The sequence below is a fragment of the Zootoca vivipara genome, chromosome 6 (genome assembly GCF_963506605.1).
Source record: "Zootoca vivipara chromosome 6, rZooViv1.1, whole genome shotgun sequence".
Lineage (NCBI taxonomy): Eukaryota > Metazoa > Chordata > Lepidosauria > Squamata > Lacertidae > Zootoca > Zootoca vivipara.
In genome coordinates, this window is record NC_083281.1 from 37,626,133 (window position 1) to 37,641,729 (window position 15,597).

The 15,597-nt window shown below is 44.9% G+C and overlaps 2 protein-coding genes across 2 annotated transcripts; both read right to left on the reverse strand.

Annotated features, from left to right (window-relative positions):
• Positions 1–70: 70 nt before the first annotated feature.
• Positions 71–7,232, reverse strand: RPL11 (ribosomal protein L11). The gene is made up of 6 exons (XM_035120366.1): positions 7,154–7,232; positions 4,694–4,847; positions 3,480–3,586; positions 3,248–3,379; positions 1,435–1,545; positions 71–145 (listed from the first exon to the last, which is right to left on the reverse strand). Exons 1-6 carry the CDS (start codon positions 7,157–7,159, stop codon positions 116–118), a joined length of 540 nt encoding a protein of 179 aa, XP_034976257.1. The 5' UTR covers positions 7,160–7,232; the 3' UTR covers positions 71–115.
• Positions 7,233–9,478: 2,246 nt separating this feature from the next.
• Positions 9,479–15,091, reverse strand: LOC118086762 (cyclic GMP-AMP synthase-like). The gene is made up of 6 exons (XM_060276456.1): positions 14,833–15,091; positions 14,186–14,463; positions 12,803–13,034; positions 12,058–12,291; positions 11,189–11,288; positions 9,479–9,932 (listed from the first exon to the last, which is right to left on the reverse strand). Exons 1-6 carry the CDS (start codon positions 15,089–15,091, stop codon positions 9,479–9,481), a joined length of 1,557 nt encoding a protein of 518 aa, XP_060132439.1.
• Between the last annotated feature and the right edge of the window lie 506 nt (positions 15,092–15,597).

The window sequence follows — 15,597 nt, forward strand, 5'->3', positions numbered from 1 at the left end:
TGGAAAGGACAAACATACTGATCCAGATATAGTGGCTCAGCAAAGGATGAATGACCACAAAATACACAAGTTAAATGGTGGAAAAATTTATTGACTTTTTTATACTGGAAACTTTTCATTTACCAGGAAGGATGATGCCGTCATACTGCAAGAGAAGAAAATGTTTATCAAAAAAATTGTGCAAGAAAGACTAGTCTTTAAAGCACAGCCACCACCAGGAAATTTCTCCCACATCATGTCTATGGCAAAGTGATTTGATGCACTGGGAAACAAACTCAGAAGTTAGCAGATTCTAAATATTGCACCAGCCCACACAATAGTTTTTTTTTTTGGTGGCACATAAAAAGGAACCAATTTCTGGTTGGATGAAAGGCAAGAGTATTTACAAGCCATTCAAGCAGGAATAGTGCTATAAAAGAGAAGCTTATACATTGTAAATAATGATCTTGCCATGCAGAAGCATATTTCAAATACTTTTGAGATGCTGCTCGCAACACTTCCCTATACTGTGAAGAACTGTATGAATTGCCCCCCCACCCCCCAAAATCTCCAGCCACCTTGCTGCAGAATGCACAGGTCACACAGATCTTTTACTTTTGTTAAACAGAGCTCCATTAGACTAATGTAGGCAAACACTAACAATTCAATACAGCTCTCCAAAACTGTTCCAAACTATCAGAACTGCTGAAGACTTATGTATTGGGATTCTTTAAGAAGTGGAAGGTAAGAACTGAGCACAATTATTTTATTTAAATACTTATAAACAACACTTCCATAAAATTAAAAGGCCATTTACACCATACAAAAAGTTACAATAAAAACAAATAAAATGCAAATTGGATAAATTCACATTTCAAAGGCCTGGGTAAACAACATCCCTTTTAGGAGACATCTAAAAGGAGCCAGGGATGATTCCTGCCCAACCTCTACTTGTATGGAGTTCTACAGGGCAGTGTCTGCCACACTAAAGGCTTGGTCCCTAGTGAAGGCTGATTGGGCTTCAGGAGTGTGCAAAACACCAAGAAGTGCTCCATCAAATGACCTCAGTGATCTAGGTGGAGCATAAGGTATCATGATTGCCCTTACAGCACTTTGGGCCGAAGTTATTCAGCACTTTGTGAATTAACAAGAACCTTGAGCTTGGCCATATGGCAAAGTTCAATACTGTATACCTCTGCTCTCCCTGACCGTTTGACATGGGCCAAGCTAATTGTAAACCCTATTCTAAAGATGCTAAGGTTAGAAACTGTTGATTACACTAGATTGTACTGTTCTGCCTCCAATTGATTTTGGCATCACTGTACACTTGGGGAAGGAGGGGAGGACAGGGATGCAGTTTCTTTTAGATATATTGGTCTAACACAAAGAGGTCAACAAAGCTGACTAAACATGTTTTGCAAGCTTGTTCGCAGCTTAAAATGCAACAAAACCTACCTTCTGCTGGAACCAACGCATGGCTTCCTCCTTGCTGATTCGGTGCTTGGCCCCAATGCTACCAGTTCGGTGCTTCTTGTCAGCAATGCTGAAGCCTGGCCTGCCCAAAACCTGCAGCAGAAACACAAGCCTCATTTAGACCTTTAGAAAGCCTTTTCAGATAGACTTCCATCTTTCGTAGTGCTAGAGAAAGAAATTCTGATGCAAGTCACTCTCCTACACTAACCTGCCTCAGATGTAGGTCTCAAGATTAAAATGCAATACCCCACCTTCCAACATTAATGAAATAAGCAAAGCCATCATGAGCAACAGTTGCTGAAGACTAATTCCTATGCTCCTTTTTAAGAATCTATAAACATAATGTTACATGAACAGCTATTTAATGTGTGCATTGTAAATCCACTTTTCTGCCTGTGTAGCCCCACAAAGAGACTTACCACAATACTGACTATCAAAAAACAGAGCAGAAAACTGACAACATCCTTCTGATTCCAGTATAGTTTAATTACTTTTAAGCTATTATATACACATACACACACAAAAAAATCTTTTTCTGTTTAATTTTTGTAAAAAAAAAACCCTGGAGAAAATGAATCTGGGAAATAAATGTAGCAATCTATTTTTAAAACTGTAAGCACAACAAGGGAACTGTCAGCAAGCGATTTAAAATTATCTTAAGAGCAGTGTCAGCAGTGCTTCACTGGACATACGTGTTGGTCTCACTTCAGGAACATACAGAGTAAACTATTTAAAAAATGGTTCTGTTGCAGGCCTGTTTGGCAGCAGCAGTAAAGAACAACAGCAGTCATTCCAGTACATAGTGCTTTTCAGTTGATGCTTTTACAAGTTGGTCCTATTCAATTCTCACAGCTGCTCTGTCAGCTAAAATACGGTAGGTTGAGAGAGGAGACTCTTCTCACCCAATAAGCTTGATAAAGTGGGAATGTGAATATGAGTATATCCAACAGCAAAGTTTGCAGAGAAGGTAAGAAGTATCAATTGGTCAAACCACACTATTCCCTTTCTACCCTTGTTACCAGTTGTTATAGCACATGGGAAGAGTAGGAAGAGAGCCCACACACATCACAACACTTTTTGGGCCTACCTAACCTCATATGTAACTCAGGTGTCCATAGATACAAGACTGGAACAATAAAATATCATGGCACGTTTGTGCCTGGTCCACAAGCTCTAGCTGGTGCAGAATGCAGCAGCTAGACCACTGATGGGCGCTGAAAGCATGTGACACCTTTGCTAAAACTTCTGCACTGACTCCCTTTACGCTACTTGGCCAGGTTCAAGGCTCTTGTGTTGAACTATAAACCCTGAACAACTTGGTCTCAGGATACCTTAAGGATTCACTGAGACCTTATATACCAGGTCAATCACAGAGACCCTCTGGAGGAGAGCATTTAGTGTTGCTGTTCTCACACCGTGGAATAGTCTTCCAGGAGAGATTCAGCAGGCATCCTTGCTTCTGACTTTCAGGCATATCTTGAAGAACATTTTATGCCAGTGGGTCTTTGCAGGTGTTTAATTTTATTTTGATTTTTATATGGTGGGATAGAAATACTTTTATCTATAAATATTTGCATGCATGCACCAAGTGCACTTGCTACAGCATAAGTTCAGGCTCCCCAAATTTGTTTTAGGGTAACAGCCCCGCTCTTGTGTGTCCAACCATGCAGAAAATGGCTGCTACCATTGCAGTGGCACCAAGGCTCAGAGTTAGTAAGACTGACAAAACAACTCTATAGACAGGACCTCTGGATTACAGCACAAGAATGCAAAAGGGTAAGCCAAGTATACAAACCACATAGAAGTCCAAGCCGTAGATACCAATACTAGGATCGTATTTAATCCCCAGATCAATGTGCTCCTGGATTCCAAAGCCAAAGTTGCCGGTGTCAGAGAAGTTATTCTTCCTCAGCTCGTATTCTCGCACCTGAAACATTGACATCAGCTTTAAGCTTTGACATTTTCCGCCTTGGATGTGCCAAGTTCTCTTAAGAAAGCATCCAAATACAGCAAGGACAGCACTTCACCTTCAACCCTTTCTCCAAGATCTCTTCAGCTTTGGCCCCGCGTACAGTGCAGTGAACGGCTATCTTCTCATTTCTCCTGATCCCAAAGGACCTGACTGTGTATCGAGCTGAAGAAGAAACACAACTTCTCTTAAGTTTGCTCAAAGGGTCAGCAAAAGGACAGGTATGACATGCCATATTCAAGGAAAACAAAAATAAGGTTGTCAGAAATGTCCCACAAACACCCAGCTCCAAGTTTAAGATTACAACTTCCAAACTGTAGGTCCGCATCTGCAAACAAGCTATACAGAAAACTTGTTGACAGGCCACGCTAGTGCAAACACAAAGAGGGGAAGGCATGCATTACTACTGATCAGGAAATGGGTTTGAGTGGCAAGTCCCCAACAAAAACACCAGCTGTACGTGGCCTCGGTCAATGGCTTAAACTAAAGCAATGTCTCCCAACCTAGTACTCACCATATGTTGTTGGACAAGTTCCATTACACTTATAACCACTAGCTGTGCTTGGTGAAGCTGCTGGAAGTTACCGTCCAAACTTCTAGAGAGCACTACACCAGGCATAGGCAAACTCGGCCCTCCAGATGTTTTTGGCCTACAACTCCCATGATCCCTAGCTAGCAGGACCAGTGGTCAGGGATGATGGGAACTGTAGTCCCAAAACATCTGGAGGGCCGAGTTTGCCTATGCCTGCACTAGACAGAGAAGCCTGAGCTAAAAGCTACTTTTGATAATATTGATAGGCTAACAAGAATCCAGTTCTCTTTTTTAAAGCTTTCTAGCATTCATAGTTAAAGGGAAGTCTGCAAAGTATAAAGGCCTGGACACCACAGAAGAAGAAAGCATGAAATGTGGATTCCAGTTCAAAATCAATCCAATTTGGTGTACAGAGAATTATGTGGTGGGCCAACCCATTCCCTGACTTCCTGCCCTGGGGCAATCACCTATCCCTATTCTTTTGCCCTAGTCACCATGCTGTGCATGCATTAAGCTGGACCAGGGTGCCCACCCACACAACAAAAAGCGAAGTCTGGGCAAGTGGAAGCAAATGAAGTTTCTAGACCACTGATGGTCTTAAATAACTTTGGAAACACTGTTATACATCCCCCACAGAAGCTGATCCTTCATTTTTCAAAAATTAAAAAATAAAATGGTATGAATAAAATGTCAGCCTTCTTGCTCTAGAAACTTGAGTAACAGCCTTCCAAAAAGCTTACCTTTGGAGAAAACAGGAGTCTGGCCAGTGAGCTGCTCCAGCACTTTGGCTGCCCGGGTTAGCCTGTCTCCACTTTCCCCAACACAGATGTTCAGGCAGAGTTTGCGGATACGCAACTCCCGCATGGGGTTCTCCTTCTCACCCTTGTCTTGTTGCTGTGGCAATGGTAGGGGAAAGAAAGCAGTTAAACCAGCAACAGCTTTTCCCTATACACAACTCACGTGGCATGACAAAAGGAGCAACGTATTGGGCTGGGATAAGTTTTCATAAGACGCTTAACATCTACAAGCATAACTTCTGTCCCCATGTTGGCAATTTAACATGACTGGGGTGGCGAATGTGTGCCCCCCCATTATGTTAGACTCCAACTCCCATCGGTGCAAGCCTGCATGCCCAATGGTCAGGAATGATGGGAGTTGCAACAGCCAGAGCGCCACAGGTTCCCCATCCTTGTCCTGGACCCTAAAAGGCCTTCAAGTGGCCTTTTTGTGGTACTGTATTCTCTTCGTGGTATTCTCCATATTCATCTCTCATTATTGCAATTTAGAAAGATTCCTAAACTAGACCCTACCCTCTCCAAATGTTATGGCTTACCAATACTGTTGACACTCCCCATCCACCTGAGGAAAAGGGCCAAACTACCACCAAACTCCTTGGTCTGCCCAGTCCCCTTAATCTGCTCTAGTAGGCAAGCTTCAAGAAAAAGAAAACCAGCCTACTAGCCAACAAAATGTGATTAGTACAGGCTCTTGAAAAATCCTATCCCAGAGCCTTTTCTCCCCTACTGGAAGCCTTCCAATACCGCAACATCAATATATGTGCCACCGCTATCACATGAGCACCTTATAGAGTAGAACAGGGGTCCCCAAACTAAGGCCTGGGGCCGGATGTGGCCCAATTGCCTTCTAAATCCGGCCCACGGATGGCCCGGGAATCAGCATATTTATACATGAGTAGAATGTGTCCTTTTATTTAAAATGCATCTCTGGGTTATGTGGGGCATAGGAATTTGTTCATTTCCCCCAAAAAAATATAGTCCCCAAGGTCTGAGGGACAGTGGACCGGCCCCCTGCTGAAAGCTTGCTGACCCCTGAAGTAGAATAAGCAGCACCATGAGAAACACAGTAATTGTTAAGATGGTTCCTAATTCTGGGTGTCTGTTTCAAAGTTTGAGGTGCTTCTGTAAAAACCTGTTGGTAGCTACCCTACGTAGAGTTTAAATAGGTTGTTCATAACCATGGCTATAAACCAAACTCAGCAAGAGGTAAATACAATACTGAGTGATACTTTACAAGGGGTAACTGCAACTTACAGTATCTTTAAAATGTAGTGAGGCTGGTGACCAATACACGAAGCTAAATACAACAAGAACCAGACATGCAGACAACCTAACTGATAATGGGTGTATCCTAAAAATAATTAATTTCATGTTTCTTCTTATAAACCATGTCATGAGGATCTGCAAACAGTAAACAAAAGCCACAGAGTGCAAAGCAGCCAAGATGTAAATTCACCTGATACCTTTACACAGTCCTGGTTTGTTTTTAACATCATTAATTTGTTTTAGCCCTGTTTTTAGTAATATTGACTTTTTATACCTGCCATTTTTGTTGTTTGTAAACTACTTTGTACTGGCTTTGCCCAGAAAAAGCACAACAAAACCAACAAGATAGCAAACACATTCCCTTTCCCTAGACTTCTTGCATGCTAGGTAGAAATATTCTAAACTAGCCTTTCTAACAACATACCAACTTCCTGTGTGCAATGAACTTTTCTGCATGAGGTATTTTATCACTCAAGCCTTCCAGTGCACTGCCCCCCCCAAAAACCTTCAGCCTTAAAAGAACTACACCTACAGAATTCAGCAAGAGAAGCTTATTCAAGCATGGAGACAAAAGCAACAGGGCAAATTACACTGGCTGCTTTTCTTGTGTTATCAGGCTGTTCTCAAAGAACCGGGGGGCGGGGGGGGGAGAGAAGCAGAAGGGAGAGCTGGCAACCACCTATCACCCAAGGAAAAGCATATTGGGTAAGAAAATGGAGCCCCAAAGAAAGTGAAGTTTGGGGGTGCACTGATTTCCCGGAGCGCGCACCCCAAAGAGAACTGAGTGTGGAATGGAGGATGGGAATGAAACATCCCATCAGGCCCAGTCAGCTTTCCCAATGGTCAGAGATAAGAGGGCCTGGAGGACGACAGTATCTCCAGACCCACGTTTAAGGCCTCTACGAAGGAGGAAGCTCGACTCCTTAGCCTGGTTTAGCCACAGGGCCAGCTATTCCTACGGCCCTCCCTACCCACCCGGCGAGACTCTCACCGCTTCCCAAAACGGCCCCACGGAAAGCCCCCAGCCCTTCCCCGCCGCTCCTGAGTAAATTCCTGCCCAGAAGGACTCGGACGCGGAAGGATGGCGGCGGATTCAAGGGCTCCCTCCGCGTAACTCTTCAAACACAAGCTACTCACCGCCATCTTGGAGGCGTGGAAGAGATCGCGATAGCCCCGGAACGGGATCTTAAACGCCTAAACTGCGCTGGACTGCCACAGAGAAGGGGAGCTAGAAGGCTTGCTTGAAGGGGACGTTGCTGCCCTCTGGAGGCTGGAGGGTGGAACGGCACGCGATCCCCATCAAGGGATAACGACGCTGTGTTAATCTGCCGCTAGACTAGGGCGGTCGCTTACAGATCGCCCCCCCCCCCAAATGACACGGATTTGCATGAAAATTGTATCTGCTGTTTTATATGTGCAGATGCAAACCTATTTGAATAAGATTTGCTTTCAGTACTTTATATGTGCAGGTGGAAATTTAGACATCATTACTATACTTTCAATAGAAATGTGATACATCTCACTGCAGAAGAGAAGACTGTCATAGAATCATAGAATTGTAGAGTTGGAAGGAACCCCAAGGGTCATCTAGTCCAACCCCCTGCCATGCAGGAATCTCAACAACCAGGCAACCATTGTATCTGCTCAGTATGCTGTCGAGGTGCTGCTACGGTAGCTGTGGATGGGCAACTTCCAGGCCCCTCCAGCTCTCCCTTGTTAGGGTTATTTATTGTTAAACTGAACAATTTAATTATCCTTAGGACTGAACAGCCTTTCAACCTGAGAAGTCCTTTAAACAGAAGACTGTCCTCTGTAAAGTCCAACATGTGACTACCCTACACAAAACTGTGGTTTTTGGCTGTAATAGAGTAAGGATTGTTTTCAACAAAAGCCACATTCACTCCATACATTAAAAGCAGTATCATACCACTTTAAACAAACATGGATTCCCGCAAAGAATTCTGGGAGCTGTAGGTTGTTACTAATGCTGAGAGTTGTTGGGAGACCTCTAGTCCCCTCCTAGAGCTACAATTTTCATAGTGATTTAAAAACGCTGTTTCACAGGAAACTCTGAGAAGCCAATTAAGAGGATGCAGTATTGGAGTACTAAGCAGGTGTCTTGTCAGCAGTCTAGCTGCAGTATCCTCTGATTTAATAGACATTCTCCCCCTCTCGAGGAATTTTAGCTGTGCAATGAGGGAATAGACTAAGACCAAAGAGACTTGGGTTCAAATCTCCACTCCACTGTGAAGCTTCCTGGATGTGCTTGTGCCACATAAAAAGGTAATAAATAAGACAAACACATAAATAAACTTTAGGAAATCTATTTATTATATTTTTCTCTGGTTTTTAAATAAACAAAGTCCATCCACCAGAACACCAACACAGCTCACCAATAAACAAAACAATGAGGGAAATGAAACACAAACTATTTTCATCCCAGACCAAACTAGGCAATCCATTTCTAGCTGAAGTAATACCCAGGCAAGCAAAAGGTGGGGATACTGTGCCAGCCTTCCTTCCCCAACCTGATGCCCTCTAGATGTTTTAGACTATAACTCCCATCAGCCCTGGCAAGCATGATCCTGAGGCTGATGCAAACATGCCTGTGTTGCCTGGGACTAATGGGATTGTGTTGCCGTCCAAACATCTGGAGGGCACCAGATTGGGAAAGGCTGAATGCCAAAGCAGTACATTATCAAATCCTGTATATTGTGACTGAGAAGACCAAGCAACTTGGAGCCACAGATGTAGCTTTAACTAGGTGTTATGGGCATAAATACACAGGGAAATTAATTTTCAGGACAGAGCACCAACCCACAAATCAACATTTTTGGAGAAGCAATTTCCCAATTAAACAGAATACAAAAGGGGTAATGCTCAAAAGGGGTAATGGAATTGGCCTGTTTTATATTAGGAATAAGGCCATCTATCTACATTCCTCTGGTATATTATTTCACCATATACTCACATATTTTGTCTTCCTCATATGGTCAAATCATCAAGGGATAAATGTGTAACAGGAATATTGAGGATCATTGCATGTGCTACCACTGTTACCATATAATCTATATCTCTGATGAAAGTCAGGAGTGCTTGAGATGCTAATAATAATAATAATAATAATAATAATCCTTCCATGGGAAAAATGTGCAAGAGAAAGATCCCCACAGATTTTGCAAGAAGTACCAAGAGGAGGAGCTGACAATCATCTGCTATCCTGCTCACAGATCTCTTGTCTTACCTAAACTCCATGTGGATTTTCCAGCCCAGTGACACATCTTCCCACACAAATTCCATCCTGTAAAACACTGCCTCTAAAGCACTGCTGTGGATTACATCAAAATGTTGCTAGGTAGGTCAGGATGAGATGGCTATGATTGGCCATTAACAAAGATATTCTAAAACACATTTTCTCTCAGTTCAGAAAACCAAACAGTGGAAGCTGATAACCCTACATTTTTAAGTTGCAGTTTGTGGGAGAACAACTGACACTAAAACTATCAGGCCAAAGGTAATCATGAGAGGCCAAGTCATATCAGGATTTACAATCTGGGCAGAACAGCGTCTCTTGCGGGACACAGTGAACGACTTCATCGTTCCTTCCTTCTCCTTCAGCTGCACCCATAAGAATTTCAGCTTTGTGGGTGGGAAGAACTTTGCCCCAAACAGGTTGCATTTGGGTAGGAAGAAGTGGGTCAGGTGAGCAGTGGCCACCTTGTGGATGAAATTGGCCAAGACCCTCTCGAAACACTGAGGAACTTCAGAAGGCTTCCAGTCTTTATTGGCCTTCCACTCCCACAGGGTGTGCAGGAAGGACGTCCGACTGTGGTAGGAACTCAGATGAGCCAACATTTGAGGGTATTCCATCTTGAGAGCATTCACAAGGTCCTCCAGCATCTTCAAGCAGTCTTTCCTAGAACAGCCCCCCCACCCCAGTCATTAGCCTGACTCATTCAGATCTTTTCTTAGAGCTTTTCCCCAGACAATGTCCACCCCCCCATCTCTCTGTGTACAATGAACCGTGGTTATCATTTCTGCAATTTGGGTAATCACTTGATGATAGGGCTTGTGGCATGAGGTATATCTCTCTGGCCATACAGTACGTCATTCACACAAGAGCATACATGGAGGATATCTGCTGCGGGGAACTATGGAAAAAAAACAAAAAACTTTTGGGGGCAAGGTGGTGGGGAAAGTGATGGCGAAGCAGTTGCTCTTCCCTTTACTAATATATGACTACTATATGCCTTGGAACTTGTCTGTACACTATATTGCTCTAACTCTCTTGTAACCCAACAGCAGGGAACAGTCTCTCTCTCTCTCTCTCTCTCTCTCTCTCTCTCTCTCTCTCTCTCTCTCTCTCTCTCTCATACACACACACACACACACACACACACACACACACACAGAAAAGAAGCACTCATCCCTACATGCAGCAGGTAAGCTTTCTGTTTGCAAAGGCACTCCATGCCAAACATTGCCACTCCTGCTCAAACACTCCTTTCTGCACTGCAAGATCTCAGCCAAGATACCTGCCCTAAAGAGCAGGCTTTCTGTTATGAGTCTCAAGTCTTCTGTGAGCTCAGAAATGGAATGCAGGCTGAGACATACAAGGGGGGGGACAGGAGGATGACATGAGGGAGGAGGCTGAGACAGAGGAACAGAGGCTTCTTTGTGTGCCCACTCCACAAGCGGTCCAGTGGGTGGCAACAGGAGAACAGGCCTTTTCTGCAGTGGCTCCCCATTTGTGGAATGCTGGTACAGCTGCCCATCTCATTTCGGAAACCAAGGGCGCCATCTACCGGGGGGGGCAGGGGAAAAAGTCCCCCAATATTTTTCAAGAAGGGGGCAGCTCCCTCCCAAAATCCACAGTGATCCTGAAAAGGATGCGCCATGATGAAGATGCTTTGCCCTGCCATATCCTTTTGTGGATTGCCAGGGATGCAGCAGGGCAAAGCATCTTTGTCCTGCACACCCCTTCACATAGGCAAGGTGGCTGGCAGTGGAGGGGGGTGGCGGTCTGAGTTGGCCTGGCTGGGTTGGCAGGGGCATTGTGTGCATGAAGTCATGCCCACACAATGCCCCCGCCCCACCCCCAGCACCTAGGTCAGAAACTAAGTGCTGCCCTCATCAATCACAAACCCTAACAATGTTGCCAGGCACACATACCTGCAGCACTTCGTCTTGTGGTGTTGGCGATACGCTTGGGACCTGCTGTTGAGGTTCAAAATCTCTTTTTCAACATGAGAGAATGAAATTCTCCAGGTCTCTGAAATATACAGGACATAGACACGCACCACTCTGTGTCAGTAATCAATATTATCAAGGAGCTGGAGACACCTCCTTACAAGGAAACGTTTGGTGGCATACAGCTTAAAAAAAAAAATAGGGCAGGAGACATGTTATATGAAAGAGGTGGATTAAATTATGCAGGGTGTGGAGGAGGGCTGCCAACCTGAATATTGCGGGGTCCCAGGTAAGCCCCGCCCTCGATCACAAGACGTGGTGCACACACACCATTTGAATGACAATGCCCATCAATGGGGGGTGGTCCCCTCAAATTTTTTTTTTTTGGGGGGGCAAAGAGACCTCAGTTGGCTCCTATGGCTGCTGCATTTCTCCTTGCACCTAGGCCCTTCCCTGGCTATCTTGCCCCCAATTTCCACCCAGCAGGGATCCAAGATCAGCTGGCCTAAAGACAGTTCAGGCCTGCTTCCAGGTGGGGGCTTGTTGCGTGGGATCAATGCTCTTTATGCATGCACATTTTTCACAGCATCCACACAATCCAGATTTACCATTTCTGGGGGAAAGTAATAAGTTTTGTGCTTTGCCTGCATGCGATATGTTTAGTTATTTCTACGAAAATAAAATCCTTAATGGGCACATGTGTGTTTGTGTGTAAGTGGGAATCTAGGTGAAACATTGGCTGAAACATTGCTGGGAAACTGGAACCTTTGCCTCTATTTCCAGCCTTAAATTTACCCCTAACAACTCTTTGTGGACCAGGTTGGCTGACAGAGGTAAGAGGGGTTTGTTACCTTTGTTGTGCCTCCCGGGGGATTGTTCGGGTATGAAATAAAACACCTTCATCAGGTGAAGCAGTTCTTTCCCCTTGATCAGCTCCTTTGCCTTCTTCATGCATGGCCATTGGCCAGTCATCTCCAGAGCAGGGACGAGGTTCAAGGACATGAACTTGGCGCCTTGGTTGTCCAGCATTACAAGCTGAACTGCTGGACAGTTTGACTTCTTCTTCTCCAGCCTCATCTGCCAATCTGGAAAAGGCACTGAGAGACCAGACGGACATCTGGTGAACGACTGAGGCAGCTCAAGGGGCCAAACAGCCTGCAATGCTAGCAAAAATGCAAGCCAAAAATGCAGTACACCTCCAGGTGTACATTTGTGCAGCGAATTTATGAATTTATTTAGCAGGATTTATAAACTATTTAATTTAAACATAAATAAATCTCTAAGCAGTTTACAGAAAATGGGTTTGCTGGTGATTATAACTCTGTGAGGTGGAAACTACAGTTCACAGGATTATTTGGGGGAAGTCATATGCTTTTAATGTGTGTTGGATATCCCAGGCATCCCAGGGAGTTGCTTGGGGTGCCTGCATAGTTCAGCAAGCTGTGGCTGGCAATGCTTACAAGCCTCGCAGGAATGTTTGGTGCCTGGGTGCAATATAAAGTGGTTCAGGTCTGTAAACAAACCCCCACTCCGGTGTTGTTGGCTACTCATCCTTTCCCCCTCACCTCCCCCCAAATCTCTGATTGGCAACCACACCTGAATAAGAAACTTTAAGAAACTGGTCGACGTATTTCCGGAATTCCTCCATGATGTTCCGTGGGGAGATGGTCTTCCCATCCTCCAGAAGGAGTGTTGCTGGGAAGCTGCGAGACTTTCTCAAGAGGGTCAGGGTGTAAAAGAGGCCGCCATAACCCTCCACTTCAGCGTACTGGACATACTGTGGGAGAAGGATGCTTAGCATCACCTCAAACTCGCCTGGATGAAAGACCTGCAGGGAAACCAACAGCATATTTGAAGACAACAGGGAAGGAAGGAGAGGGCTTGAGGCACAGAACCAACCCTGCCTCACCTGTCACACTGACTCTGAGGTCTTCCCTTCTAGCTGTTGTTGGACTTCAGTTTCCATCAGCCTCAGCCAGTATGGTCTGTGGTTTGAGATGATTGCATCGCAGGGGTTGGGGCAGGTTAGTGGTGGTTGCAGCAGCAGAGCCGTAAGGAGACAGATGGCAGCTTCCTTAAGATTAATTCTTCCTTGAAGATTTACTCCTTGAGTGCAAATGGCCTGATTTGGATAACTGTTATGCTTCACCAGCATTATATTGGCTTTTTGGATTTTAGTACCAGAAAGTAGTAGTAGTAAGCATTTATTACAGCACAGGGGTCACTGATGTGGGGCCTGCAGGTGCACATGCACCCACAGGGGCCTTCTGTAGCACCCACAGGGTTCCCTCCCATTGGTTAAATTAAAAGTCCATTAGGTGCAATTTGATCTACAGCCATTATGTTGCACTGCTATTACAAATCTTCATATGGCACAATATCCACTGGTTCTAATGGGCTTAGGCAAGTGAAACTCTGCAATGGATTGTTGCCTGCAATTTCAATCTCCATGCAGCAGATGCGTTCAGACCGAGACTGAGAGAGCTTGCGGCTCACCTGAGGCCATCTGGTGAGTTTGCTGCTTAGGTGAGATTTTTGAACTTTCCTCCTTAGAGCCCGGTTAGGCAAGGTTTAGGAGGCTCAATCTCCTGAAGTTTTATGGGGCGGAGATGTCCTCAGTTTTGATCAGAGCAGCAGCATTGAGATACGGGGCATTTAACCGTTTCTACTAGGAGTGGGGAACTTTTAGTACCCCAGATGTTGCTGAACTACAACTCCCATCACCCCTGATCATTGGTCATGTGGCTGAGTCTGATGGCAACTGGAGTCCAGCAACATCTGGAGGACCACAGATTCCCCAGCCCTGTTCTACAACTTGGGTCCCCTGATGTTGCGGGACTTCAGCTTCCATCATCCTTGACCACTGGCCAAGCTTTACTGGGAATGTTGGGGATTGCATCCCAACAACAGCAACAACAACAACTGAGAAGTTGCCCAGGTTTGGATAAGGCTGCTTACCTGGCATTTGTTATACATTACCTTTTCATACTCATAGCTGCTGCCTGGAATGAGTTCCCTGGTGTCCCTGAAGTAAGGCCTGTCTGGGCAATCATGCAGATAGGTGAGAAAGTGACTGAGGAAGTTCTCAAGCACATCTTTTGCCTGGGCTCTGTCTGGCTCCTCCAGGGACAGAGGCTTTGCCTTCTTTTGAACCAGTGTGATGCTCTCTGCCTGCAGGGTTTGGTGGTTTCCTTCTCTGCCTCCCACAGCCACTGCAGACAAAGCCTCTGCATCTTTGGACACCCACCCATCACCTGCTAGAACAAAAAAACATTTTGGATCATAGGTGTATTTAGTTCACTTGCTATGGTTTATTATTATTAATTATTATTATTATTATTACTACTACATCCCACACTTCCCAAGGTAGTGGGGAGTTCCAGGAACAGCTGCCACATGAATTAGTTTTATTGTGAGATTATTGATGTGTTTGTAATATCTGGAGGTTTTGTGCATGTTTTACAAATATACACATTGGGCAGGGAAGACCAGAGTCAATATCTTTGTGCTGGCTGGAGCTGTTGGGAGTTGTAGTCCAAAACATCTGGAGGGAACCAGGTCAAAGAAGGCTGATCTAGAATGTTTAATACAAAAGTGGCACCAGCAGTAAAATGAGCATAAAATACCTTCCGGCTCCTGCTTGAGCTTGTCTGCCCTCCGTCTGGACCAGGGGGCTGGTGTCCCAGGATGCTCCACAGTTTCAGGGATTTGGGATCCAGGCACCTTTGGACTTTGCAGATTCCCATCTGCAGGCTCTTTCGACTCTCCTGCTGATAGCAATGGGGTTTTGTAGCCAGGCTCCCTATCGCTGGTCTCTGTGCATGTCCTCCCTCTCTTCTTACTCTGAGACCTCTTCTCCATCTTCTCGCCATTCCTGACAGGCATGCTGCTGAGAATGGGAATGAGACCCGGGCCTAGTTTCACAGCCCACTCTGGAAGCAATGTTGAAAGATTAGCAGCCAGTCTTCCCCAACCAGATGCCCTCCAGGTGTGTTAGACTCCAACTCCCATTAGTCCCAGCCATCACAGCGAAAGGTTGAGGGTGATGGGAGCTGTAGTCCAAAATACCTTGGGGCAGACTGCCCTAAAACTACCTGAGGAATCTCACATCCTGCAGCAAGGGTGGGTGCTAAGGAAATATTTTTAAAAAGTGAGCTTTCCTGCAATAACATTGGGCATACAAAAGAGGATAGTACATAAACAAACCAATAAGTGTGTGGAGCATAAAAGCATAGAATATATAAATAAAATTACTGAAATAACGGTTGAAGAGTAAGTGAAGAGACACTAAAAGGCTAGCAAATATAAACATGGAGCTGTTTCGTGTTAAATGAACTTACTCTTGGTTTGTAGGGAAGTTGATCGGGACGTTGGGCTTCTTTGTTTATATT